Source organism: Simochromis diagramma, unplaced genomic scaffold, assembly GCF_900408965.1.
Source record: "Simochromis diagramma unplaced genomic scaffold, fSimDia1.1 OVJJ01000303.1, whole genome shotgun sequence".
In the NCBI taxonomy this organism is placed as follows: domain Eukaryota; kingdom Metazoa; phylum Chordata; class Actinopteri; order Cichliformes; family Cichlidae; genus Simochromis; species Simochromis diagramma.
The window spans coordinates 243,940-257,273 of NW_024386791.1; the positions used below are offsets into that span (position 1 = coordinate 243,940).

At 44.3% G+C, this 13,334-nt stretch overlaps 1 protein-coding gene across 1 annotated transcript; it reads left to right on the forward strand.

Annotated features, from left to right (window-relative positions):
• Nucleotides 1-697: 697 nt before the first annotated feature.
• On the forward strand, nucleotides 698-4,263 carry LOC120728592 (alcohol dehydrogenase 1-like). The gene is made up of 9 exons (XM_040023611.1): nucleotides 698-891; nucleotides 1,827-1,928; nucleotides 2,043-2,184; nucleotides 2,633-2,720; nucleotides 2,933-3,146; nucleotides 3,253-3,513; nucleotides 3,679-3,811; nucleotides 3,901-4,039; nucleotides 4,139-4,263. Exons 1-9 carry the CDS (start codon nucleotides 874-876, stop codon nucleotides 4,170-4,172), a joined length of 1,131 nt encoding a protein of 376 aa, XP_039879545.1. The 5' UTR covers nucleotides 698-873; the 3' UTR covers nucleotides 4,173-4,263.
• The last annotated feature ends 9,071 nt before the right edge of the window (nucleotides 4,264-13,334 follow it).

Here is a 13,334-nt window from a genome sequence, read left to right on the forward strand (position 1 = left end):
ACTTTAATGTAATTGCTTATGGCAGTGAAAACAACTTCAGAATTCCAAACAGATCTGCCATTTGTATTCCTATCCTCAGATCCTTTTGATCCTTGCTTCACATGCACTTGCTTCAATCTTCTGCCATGATCATTCAGTACCAACTGTACACTTAGACTAATAGTTTTAAATTTCTGTACAGAATTGGTTTCTGCTGATCAGGAGCAGATCTGTGCTTCTGTGTTCAGCCAGGGTTCAGTTTGCCATCCTACAAAAGGGGGGGACTGAAACTTCAGCTCAAGTCCATATTCTAGTTTACTCATGTTGTCACATGTTGGAGTAAACTTGTCAATTGCCCTTTAACTCAGGACACATTGGGAATGTCCTGAAACACGTGCTGGCTTGCATGCACTGCAAGAATGAAGTGTGATAACAGGACAGCATACTGCATTTGGGATGGGTGTGGTGTGTTTTGGTTTTCTTCATAAATGGTATGCTATGTAGTCTGGATATTCTGAGGCACGTTGGAAATTAAAAATATAGTTCAACAGTTTTAGGATTACCTAAAGATTTTTGCATTACGGAATTTGTCATATTCTGCCAAGTACATGTAAAAAGTGCTGATTTCACAATACCACCACAGGTGAGCAGTATTCCCCGAGGCAGTAAGACCATGTGCTTGACTATTATAGTCAAGTTTCTGTCCTTTGAACAGAAACTTGACTATAATAATGGAAGTACATGTAATTCCCGAATTGTAAACAGTCTCATATAAAATGCTTGCGTAACCGTGCTGGGTAAACCTGACCTCTGAAGTCCCTACCAAATGTTTATGCGTCATCGCAGAATTTAAAGTCCATTCTTCTGTTGAGTTTTCCTCATTTGGTTGCAGAAATGGCCACAGCTGGTAAGGTAAGTAAATCATTTAAATGTGTTTCAATTACTTTTGCAGATTTTTATTTTTTTATAAAGGAAAGAATATCATAACACTTTACATGTGCTATGATTTAATGGTTTTCTTTGCACATTCATATTTTTTAGCGAAATCATATTTTCCTCTTGAGATAGTAGTATTGTACTGATTTTACTTCTTAATTTATTAAGAATAGAACCACCAGGAAGGGTCACGTTGAGTCATGTGTGGCATAGCTGCACTGAAATAAAGTCTGCATTGAAACTGTGAAGCAGGCATCAAAAACAGATCATCTTCAATTTAAAATTAACCTCAAAGCCAACTACAAAAACACAAACTAATATTGTAAAATAATTATTTAAACTGAACAAAGTTTATCATCTCATCCACATCTGCCTCTAAGGCTCATGACAAAATGTGTCTTAAAATTGTGTTGCCAGGGCAGCCAGCATGTGGTTGGATATTAATTTCTATGGGGTGAAAATGACCACCTCGGTGGTGCTGGGTAGACCCTCTAAGTCAGGGGTGTCCAACTCAAGGCTCCAAGGGCAGATGTCCTGCAGGTTTTAGATGTGTTCTTGATCCGACACAGCTGATTTAAATGGCTACATTACTGCCTCAACATGTCTTGAAGTTCTCCAGGAGCATGGTAATGAACTAATCATTTGATTCAGATGTGTTGACCCAGGGTGAGATCTAAAACCTGCAGGGCACCGGCCCTTGACGCCTGGAGTTGGACATCCCTGGTGTAAGTGGTCATTGTTACAAAACTTTTGAAATGGCACTAATGTTAAGGGGGGTCAGCCACTGATTAATAATTTCCTTTATTGCATATTTAAAGATTTTTATTTAAATTTCTCCATCTGCTCTGTTAAGTTGGTTTACAGAAATGACCTTGGTGGATAATTTTAATATTGTAACTCTGCCATTTAAGGTCATCAAGTGCAAGGCAGCAGTGGCCTGGGAATCCAGCAAGCCTCTGGTGATTGAAGAAATAGAGGTAGCCCCACCCCAGGCCAATGAGGTCCGCATTAAGGTAAGAAGCAGCCGGCTTTGATGCTCTTGTATGCATGTATGTTCTTTACGCTTTTCTACAACTAAACTCCTATAATCTCATTCAGTGCTTCTTTTACCGTCATATTTGCTGTAGATTGTGGCAACATCTCTGTGCCATTCAGACCTGTACATCCTTTATGAGAGTCTGGACAAATCACTCTTCCCAATCATCCTCGGTCATGAGGCAGCCGGCATTGTAGAGAGTGTTGGGCTGGGAGTCACGGAATTTCAGCCAGGTTTGTTTGAGATTGTTTAACATCCAAAAATATGCTTATTTGCATTTTGTGCAAGAGAGAAATAAGACTCATCTCAATCCTGTGTCTAAAGTCTGTAACAAATTTGCAACAAAAATGCAAGCAACTATAAAACAAAAAGGTAATGTTTCATTTAGTATTCTTTTCTGTACAAGAAATTTATATTTTAGAATTTTAAGGATATTTTATCTTGCAGTGTTTTGAAAACGAATTCATGCTGGAATGGATGGAGTTTAAAAATGTTCAGACTTTCATAATTTGTTCATACGCAAGGTCAGAAGCACTTCTAAATTTGTTCATGGAGCATAAACAAGTTAGGTGCTATATGTGAAATGTTTGTCATCCTCTGTGGATGTGAAATGTTTGACAGGTTACGTATGGATTTGTGTATACATGCTGTAAATGAGGCTCAATGCTTTCTGTCTTCCAGGAGACAAAGTAATTCCTCTTTTCCTACTCCAGTGTGGAGAATGTCGCTTCTGTAAGAGTCCTAAGACCAACCGGTGTGAAGAAGCAACGTGAGACTCATTTCATGCCATCTTATTCAGTTTTCATGTGCTTTTACACACACTGCACTTTTTTACAGACTAGATATGAATGTTATGAAAGTATTCCGACTACTCGTCTTTTTATCAACTAGGTAACTGTTGATTTCATTCCTTCAAGAGGAATACTTTTAAAAGTTGTTTTGGATTTATTTTTTTATGCACATCAAATATGTCTTGTTTAGGAAAAGGCACGCCCAGAAAAGCACAGAACATTCCAGGCTTACCTGTAAGGGGCAGAAACTGCAGCAATTTATGGGGACTGGCACCTTCTCTGAGTACACTGTGATGAACCAGATGGCTGTGGTTAAAATCGACTCTGCTGCTCCTCTGGATAAAGTCTGCCTCCTTGGGTGTGGGGTCTGCACTGGATATGGGGCAGCTGTTAATACTGCTAAGGTGTGTATGGTGGGCTAACGGAATAGCCATTGGAATTGGACATTTTGTGCTGGGGGTGTTTAATTTAATTTTTATGTCCAGTTTTGATCAGTCTCCTTTCCTGCAGGTTGAGCCAGGCTCCACCTGTGCCGTGTTTGGTCTGGGAGCTGTGGGTTTAGCTGCAGTCATGGGTTGCAAGGCTGCAGGAGCCAAAAGGATTATCGCCGTTGACATCAACCCAGACAAGTTTGAGAAGGCCAAAGTGTTTGGTGCTACTGACTTCGTCAATCCCAAGGATCACAATAAACCCATCAGCCAAGTGCTGATGGAGATGACTGGTGGAGGTGTGGACTACTCCCTGGAATGTATTGGGAATGTGGAATGCATGGTGAGGAAGATTTAATCTACTCGGTAGTATCAAATGTCTAGTTTAGTAAAAGTCAACTAAACCTTCTTGCTCTTTTCCAGTAGTGGTTATTTAAGAAGTCCTTCATTAACATATCCTTGTATCCTTCTGCATACAATTCTGCTGCTCCGCTGTTTCTCCATGTAGCGCAGTGCTTTGGAATCTTGTGTGGCAGGCTGGGGCGTTAGTGTCATTGTTGGATGGACAGACTTGTATGACGTAGCCACCCGACCTACTAATCTCATGCTTGGACGTACATGGACTGGGTGCATATTTGGAGGTGAGATAAATATAAGGGAGCTTACGGTGTCTTTATTAAGCTTATGTTGAGATTCATTACAGCTTGTCGTTTTGTCTTTTGGGGATCAGGATTTAAGGGTAAGGATGGCATTCCTAGGATGGTTAAAGCATATCTGGACAAGAAGGTGATGCTGGACGAGTTCATTACTCACAACATGACTGTGGACCAGGTCAACGACGCCATTGAACTGTTGAAGAACGGTAAAAGGTAGATTTGCTCTACTATACTTTCTCCTCCATTATTGAGTCAACAGCAACACAGATTAGTCCAAAACTTTGCTCAAATCTTTTCTCCTTTTCCCCACAGTATCCGCACAGTCATGAGATTTTCTCCACAATAATGCTGCTGTGCTGCCTTCAATAACACTAAAGTTACTACCAGCCAACACTAATCAGTGTTTGAAGAGTAAAATAAATGGTCTCCCAGATGGATCTGTGTGTGTGTGTGTGTGTGTGTGTGTGTATACTCATTTTTTTGGGCTGCATGTTCAGTGTCTTCGGCTATATCCACGATTTCACTACTAAACTATACTTAAAGGGGCCTATTAGCTGCCAGCTGCTGGAAAGGTGGGGTGAATAAGTTGCCAGCTTACAGCCAACAGACTTGCTTAACCATTCACACCTACAGTAAATTTAGAATCACAAGTTCACCCAACATACATGTCTTTTGACATTGGGAGGAAGATGGAGTACCCACACAGGCACAAAGAGAACATGTAAACTTCATTCAAATCCAGGATCTATTTGCTGTGAGGCAACTGTGCTAACCAAATATTAATAGATTTCTATAAGATTAACCCAAAAAACCTACATATGATAACAGATTGAAGAAGTGATGTAATTGCCTTTGAATGCATTAAATTCACTCTTATGACTGGCAGCACCAAATAAATTGTGAGGCATACATTTCCTCCTTTAGCCAATTATTTATGCCAGCTGTTGTACATTCTTCAACAGAATTGGTTTCTTCTGACTGGGACACAATTTAGGCTCTCAGCCGGTCTTGTTTTCATTTCTGCACCTCCATCTGATTTAAATATTGGTAACCCTACTGATCCTAAATATTAATTTATTGCACATTGAATCATTCCAGTTTAACAGTGTACTGCAGTTCTGTAGGTGATCACACGAAGTCCTGTTGATGAACTGCATAGGTGGTTAAAATTCAAATAAATGTACTGTCTATTTCATTACTTTGAAAAGTGACTCCAACCACTTTCATTTTTCATGTAGAATTGTTTGTTGCTTTTTGGTTGTTGGTGGGATACATGTTATAGAAAACTAATTAGTCTTTCAAGATTATGTCTCCATTTTAATCTTCAGCATGGCAGCTATAAAAATGCAGTGTTGATCTGACTGCTTTGAGACAGAAATGAAATTTTGAGAGCGAATAATACTGGAAAGATTTTGCCAGTTTACTGTAACCAGTCAATCTAACATTCCAAACATTAGCAATTATAGTAAAGTGACCCAGACAATTAATGTGCAACTTTCCCTATGCTCGACAAGCATCCTCGTGGGTGTATTCACCCAGTTATGTTTGTCTGAAATCCCAGTCTAAGAAATGCATCCATCAAGCAATCCTTTTTTTCTTTTTTTTAAGTGTTCCATGTGTGGGGAAAACATGTGGAATGCAGATGCAGGCACTCAGTCTTAGACTGCCTTGCTTCCAGAAATAAGCAGAGCTTTTCTTGCTATCACTTTACTTTAGATGTAATTTTAAGTCATGCAGCACATGGCTTGGTTGGGGCTTAAACATGAGCCTCTGCACTGAGCACACCTACTTATGGTATGTACGCTCTTGTTTTAATATAGTTTTAAATTTATTCGTATAGTGCCAAATCACAACAACAGCTGCATCAAGGTGCCTTACATTGCAAGGTAAAGACCAGATCATATGACCCCCTATGAGCAAGCACTATGGCAACAGTAGGAAGGAAAAACTCCCTCAGAACCAGGCTCACGGAGGGGCGACCATCTGCCACGACTGGTTCAGGTTAGGGGAGCAAAGCAGGACAAAGACATACTGTCTTTGCAAATGTTTGTTAGGGTTCTTTGTGCGTCCATTCATTTCCTGCAGCATACTTGGGTCAGGGTTATGAAGGTAACCAGCCAAGAAACATAGTCTCTTCAGCATGCCCTGAGTCCGTCCCATGGTCTTCTCCCAGTTAGATGTGCCAGAGATCCAAATAGGAAGCGTCCTAGTTTTTTATTTTTTTTTTAATCTACTGCATTAAAAATAATTTCTGCTTTTGGCTTCTGTCCCCTCTGGAGAAACATTGACTGTCCACGGCTGACCTCAGATTGTCTATCCACACAGTTTTGCACAATTGTTGAAATTGGCAGTGACAGAGTGTTACTGAGATAACTGCAAGCTAATAAATTCACTGTGGTATCCCAGGTCATGCTTTCGCTTTTCCAAGAATAGCTGCGATTATGGTGGAATTAATAAATCACCGTTAAACAAGCTCAGGTGAGTCTAAGCAGCACACATCACATACATTACACACATTTGTATCTCTCTCTTCCATTTAAAAAGTAAACAATATAATTTAAAATATTTTAACACATTTTAAACCATTTCTCTTTGTATTTAAATTACTGTTATACATTTGGAACATTTACACACATTACATTCGGTCATCATAATACATAAATTATTTTAGCAAGGACTACATGATCAGTGCAAGAAGGGCTTAAAACTTCTCAGCCTACGCAGGTTAAAAACAGCAGCGGTTAAGTTACAGAAAGAGGTGTGTCATCACAGCGCCTTCAGGAACCCCTCCAATATATCTGGGTGTGCTCGATAAGTACGTGTTTTTCATAGCGCGGGTATCAACGCTTTTGGAGAGAAAAATGACTGACCTAAACAGACAGAGCATCAGTTAAATTCATCATCAATTCATTGTTTTGTGATTATCGATTGTAGGGACATCAGCGTGCCACGCAGATCTGTACTACCTATACTGGTTTTTATTGTGTTTGGAGTCCTCAGTATTATCTGCCAAAATTGCTCTGTCAAGGTATTTTAATTTCACTTTAATACTAGCTGAGATTTACACAGACCAACCTAATAATACCAGTGTTTGCTTAACTTGGCAGGCAGTGTTGTAATTATTCTTCTAGGATGGACTCCAGGATTTGTCCCGAAGCAGTCCTGCTGCCACTTTCCTTCTGAAGTTTTGCAAAAAAGAGATGTTATTGCAGAGAAACAGCAGATATACCAAATGAAATTATATCAAACCATAAAACTACATGTGATAACAGATTTATGTGCACGTCCTCTCATTTGACACCTTCAGCTGCACAGCTAATTAATAACTTTGTAGCACTCCTGATCGGGTGTTTATATTTACTGATACCGGATTTTATTGCAACAAATAAAGGATGACATATCCACAGCTTTTGTTCCCGTCATCATCCCCCGCAGTAAATTTAGCATTATCTGCTGTACTTCAGTGTTTCTTTAATTGTTGAGGCCTTGTTCCAGTCTTCTATTCTCCTTCAGTATCCTGCACCATGACACATCGCCTTGGTTTAGTATTTTCTTATTACTTTCAGTATGTACTGTAGCTGTCCATACATTCTACACATTGGTGTGTGTAACTGGGGGACGCTGCTTGATTATGCCACTGCAGTTTGAACTTTGACCAGCTTGCCTGCAATGTGATGCTGGTGCCATGGACTGTACAAGAATAGGCAGCTTACAGCAATATGTGACCAGATCCAGTAGGACATCGTGAATGAGGCTTTTATTTCTTCATATTTTACTAGCGAAAAAAGGGACATGGGTGTGGTGACTTATTAAAAACATCCAAATAAAGTATATAAGGCAAAAACAGAGTTGGTACAGTTCTAACGAGCTTGAAAGTCAAAATTTGGTTCGACTGTGGTGACCCACTAGAGAGCTCCACTCACACCCAAGCTTGGAGGAGGGGTTCTGTTGTGTTTGGGCGCGATATGCTTAGTTGATGTATGGAGGTGAATAAAGTTAGAGTGGAAAACTAGAGCTCCTGTGTCGTGTGTCACATGCCTCCATATTGGTGACCCTACTTTGAACACACGGCGAACCATGGAGATCGCCCAGGACACACCAACGACCGCCGGCTCTCTGCCTCCTGCTACGGCTACGTTTGGCGTGGGGCTCCAGTTGTGGGACTTCTGGCTCCACGACCCCTCGTCATGGTTCGTCCACGTGGACGCTCAGTTTGCTCTCCACGGCATCTCCGCTGACGACACGAAATTTAATCATGTGGTGGCATCGCTCGACCCGCTAGCCACCCGCCATGCGATGGCTCTCCCCCGGGACCGCCTTTGCGCGGGAAAATATGTCCCCCTTAAGGACCTACTACTGCGGCGATACATCCTCTCCGGTGCGAGCGCGCCGAGAAGCTTCTCTCCCTCTCCGGCCTGGGCGGAGGCACGGCTCTTGAGCTCATGGAGAACATGTTGTCCTTGCTCGGTTCGGACAACGGGGGATTCCTAAACATCCATCTCTTTTTCAGACAACTGCCTGTCGCTGTGAGGACCGGCCTCGCCAACTCCCCGTTTCTAGCGGCGCAGGAATACCACTCCCTGGCTGAAGAAGCGGATCGCATCCTGCTGGTTTCCCGCACGTTCGGAGTGCACGCCCTGGCTGCGAACCGGTGTTGTGCCAAAAAGTGATTGTCTGCCAAAAACTGATTTCCGGTATTTTCCAAAAAGTGATATTTAAACTGCTATAAGTAACTTGTTGGGCTATAATATGTGAAACATATGTGAAATGCATCCCTCATGGATGACACAAAGTCATACTGAGCCACAAACAACATTCATGTAACAAGGTAGAAGCCGCAATCAGGTTTTGGCAGTGACTTTTATATAACCTTTATTTATGCAGTTAAAAAAATCTCATTAACATTGAAAATGTCTTTTGTAAGAGTAAGCTGGACAATAGGACAGCAGAAATGGCAGCAAATATTACAATAGTTCTGTAAAAATATTTTAAGTGGGGATAAAGGACCGGATTGGTTATAATGTAAGTACAATAACAGAGATGAAAAGATACTTGAAAAACAGATAATTTTTTAATTCTATATATAACCCCTTTGTAAATGCTGTTCACCGAAGTCTATTTACCAAGATATGTAAAGATATTAGACATAAAAAATACAGGGAAACATTGGAAATCATTTTTTGGCAGGAAAAACTTTTTGGCAATACCCCCACCTGCCTTCTCTGGAGCGGACGGCCTGGCGCTGACGGCAGTAATCGCTACACAGCGGCACCGCGGGAAAAGACAGAGCGCGTCGCTTGCCACCCTGCTCTTTTTCCGGTGTTGTGCCAAAAAGTTTTTGGCAGACAATCACTTTTTGGCACAACACCTGCCCAAGGAAACGGGACTGCCACGGCGCCATAGCGGCCGCGGTCACTGACGATTGAGCATTATATCCCCACGGTCGGTACCCCGGTGTTTCACGTCGTCTCGAACCCGCGAGACTGTCCGTCGCCCGGGAGGAGTTCGCGGCCATGGAGCCCCTGGGCATTGTGCAGGGCTGAACAGTGCCTGGGCCTCTCCACTTCACATGGTGCCCAAGTCGGACGGGTGGTGGCGACCGTGCAGGGATTTTCGGCCTTTAAATAACGTTACGGAGAACGACCGTTACCCGATTCCCCACATCCAGGATTTTTCCGCCCATCTCGCGGGGACCTCGATTTTTCCCAAATCACCAAGTGTCGATACGCGCTGAGGATGTTCCTAAAACCGCTGTCATCACCCCTTTTGGCTTGTTCGAGTTTCTGCGCATGCCGTTTAGGTTGAAAGTTGTCGCCCAGATCTTTCAGCGCCTAATGGACTCTGTTTTGCGCGGGCTGCTTTTCGTTTTGGTCTACCTGGATGACATATTGGTGGCCAGCAGCTCGGCGGGCCAGCACGAATCTCATCTGCATTAGGTTTTCCAGCATTTGGCAGAGCTCGGCCTGATCATCAACCGCCCAAGTGCCAGTTTGGTTTTCCGGTCCTAGATTACCTGGGGAACCGCATCTCCGCTGACGGTGTGGTCCCGTTGCCGGACAAGGTCCAGGCCTTCGCAGCTTTTCCGCGTCCCGCCTCGGTTAAGGCGTTGCAGGAGTTCCTGGGGATTGTGAATTTTCATAATCGTTTCCTTCCCCGGGCCGCTCACCTGTTATAACTGCTCTACGCTGCTTTAAAAGGTAAAACGGCTAAAGACCCTGTTGACTGGTCCCCAGATCGCGTCCGTGCGTTTTCCGCGGCGAAGTCGGCGCTGGCCAACGCTGATCTGCTGGCCCACCCGTTCCCGTCAGCGGAGATCGCATTGACCACCGACGCGTCAGATGTAGCGGTGGGTGCCCTGGCAGCCCTTCGCCTTTTTCAGTCGCACACTCCGAGACGCTGAGCATAAATACAGTGTTTTCGACAGAGTTATTGGCTCTGCATTTCTCTACGCGACATTTTCGATTTTTCCTCGAGGGTTGCAGTTTTACCGCGTATGTTGACCATAAGCCTCTGACCCTTGGACATGGCGAAGGTCCGCAAACGGCGGTCCGAGTTTGCTGTGCGACTTGTCGCCCGCGCCCAGTCGTTCCCCTTTCATGGCGCCGTCGTGTTTTCGACTCCATTCATGCCATCTCTAACCCGGGCGTACAGGCTTCGGTCAAGCTGGTCAGCGCCAAGTTCGTTTGGAAAGCTTAGCGGAACTTTACCGCTTTCCGCGGTAAAGTTCGAACTTTACCGCGGAAAGCGGTAAAGAGTTGACTCCCTCAGTTCGTGTTGGCGCTTTGGTCCAACAACAATTGTTGATGAGGTCCTGGGGGTTAAGGTCCACCGCACCACGGCGTACCACCCGCAGGCTAACGGGATGTGCCAGCGGTTTCATCGGTCATTCGGGCTGCGCTCTGTGCTTCCTTAACAAATGGTAACTGGGTCAACCGTCTGCCTCGGGTTTTGGCCAGCCGCTTGAGGAGGTACACCAGAGAGATAGAAGGCAGGAGAATAAACCAGCTGTTCTCCACAGAACCAGCAAAGGTGTACTCTCAGTGGCAAGGGAACAATAATAATAAGAGAACAGCACCACCAAGGCTGGAGACCGAGCAATACTGGAAGAGCATATGGGAGAAGGACGCAACCCATAACGGCAATGCTCAGTGGCTAGTGGATCTGAGGGCAGACCACAGCAACCTCCCTGAACAGGGTCCAGTAACCATCACAGTGGCAGATATCCAAGAAAGGGTCTCCAGTATGAAGAGTTGGACAGCACCAGGGCCCGACATGGTTCACGCCTACTGGCTAAAGAAGCTGACTGCACTCCACGAGCGTCTGGCAGCACAAATGAACCAGCTGCTAGTTAACGAGAGACACCCGGAATGGCTAGCCGAAGGTCGGACGGTCCTGATCCCCAAGGACCCCAAGAAGGGACCGGTCCCCTCCAACTACCGACCAATAACCTGCCTCAGTACTACATAGAAGCTCCTGTCAGGCATCATATCGGCTAAGATGAACAGGCACATGGGTCAATACATGAGCGGGACACAGAAAGGAATTGGCAAGAATACCAGAGGCACAAAACACCAGCTACTGGTAGACAGAACAGTCAGCCGAGACTGCAAGACCAGACTGACCAACCTGTGCACTGCCTGGATTGATTACAAGAAGGCCTATGACTCAATGCCCCACAGCTGGATACTGGAATGCCTAGAATTGTACAAGATCAATGGGACCCTAAGAGCCTTCATCAGGAACTCAATGGGGATGTGGTGTACAACATTATAGGCCAACTCCAAGCCCATAGCACAAGTCACCATCAAGTGCGGGATCTACCAAGGAGATGCTCTGTCCCCACTGCTGTTCTGCATAGGCCTGAACCCCCTCAGTGAGATCATTAACAAGACTGGCTACGGATACCGACTACGGAACGGAGCAGTTGTCAGCCACCTCCTGTACATGGATGACATCAAGCTGTATGCCAAGAGTGAACGAGACATCGATTCACTGATCCACACTACCAGGCTATACAGCAATGACATTGGAATGTCGTTCGGACTGGAGAAGTGTAGTCGGATGGTAACAAAGAGAGGGAAGGTAGTCAGAACTGAGGGGATTGAACTACCAGAAGGCAACATTGCAGACATAGAGGACAGTTACAAGTACCTGGGGATCCCGCAGACAAATGGGAACCATGAAGAGGCCGCTAGAAAGGCTGCAACCACCAAGTACCTGCAGAGGGTCAGGCAAGTCCTGAGGAGTCAGCTGAATGGTAAGAACAAGATCCGGGCCATCAACACGTACGCCCTGCCCGTGATCAGGTACCCTGCTGGGGTAATAGGCTGGCCAAAGGAGGAGATAGAAGCCACTGACATAAAGACAAGAAAGCTCCTTACCATGCATGGAGGGTTTCACCCCAAGTCCAGCACCCTGAGGCTGTACGCTAAGCGGAAGGAAGGGGGCCGGGGACTGGTGAGTGTCAGCACCACAGTCCAGGATGAGACAACGAACATCCAAGAATACATTGGGAAGATGGCCCCAACTGACCGAGTGCTCAGTGAATACCTCAGGCAGCAGAAACCCAAGAAAGAGGAGGGAGACGAGGAACCATCATGGAAGGACAGGCCCCTACACGGTATGTACCACCGGCAGATAGAGGAGGTGGCTGATATCCAGAAATCCTACCAGTGGCTGGACAAACCTGGACTGAAAGACAGCACAGAGGCACTAATCATGGCAGCACAATAACAAGCTCTGAGTACAAGATCCATAGAGGCTGGGGTCTATCACACCAGGCAAGACCCCAGGTGCAGGCTGTGTAAAGATGCCCCAGAGAGAGAGAGTATGTATGTATGTATGTATGTATGTATGTATGTATGTATGTATGTATGTATGTATGGTGCAGAATTATGTGGCAAGTTGTAGTTTTGAGGAATAATTTTATTATTGAACAACAACCATGTTCTCAATGAACCCAAAACACTCATTAATATCAAAGCTGAATGTTTTTGGAAGTAGTGTTTAGTTTATTTTTATTTTTAGCTATTTTAGGGGGATATCTGTGTGTGCAGGTGACTATTACTGTGCATAATTATTAGGCAACGTAACAAAAAACAAATATATACCCATTTCAATTATTTATTTTTACCAGTGAAACCAATATAACATCTCCACATTCACAAATATACATTTCTGACATTACAAAACAAAAACAAATCAGCGACCAATATAGCCACCTTTCTTTGCAAGGACACTCAAAAGCCTGCCATCCATGGATTCTGTCAGTGTTTTGATCTGTTCACCATCAACATTGCGTGCAGCAGCAACCACAGCCTCCCAGACACTGTTCAGAGAGGTGTACTGTTTTCCCTCTTTGTAAATCTCACATTTGATGATGGACCACAGGTTCTCAAAGGGGTTCAGATCAGGTGAACAAGGTGGCCATGTCATTAGTTTTTCTTCTTTTATACCCTTTCTTGCCAGCCACGCTGTGGAGTACTTGGACACGTGTGATGGAGCATTG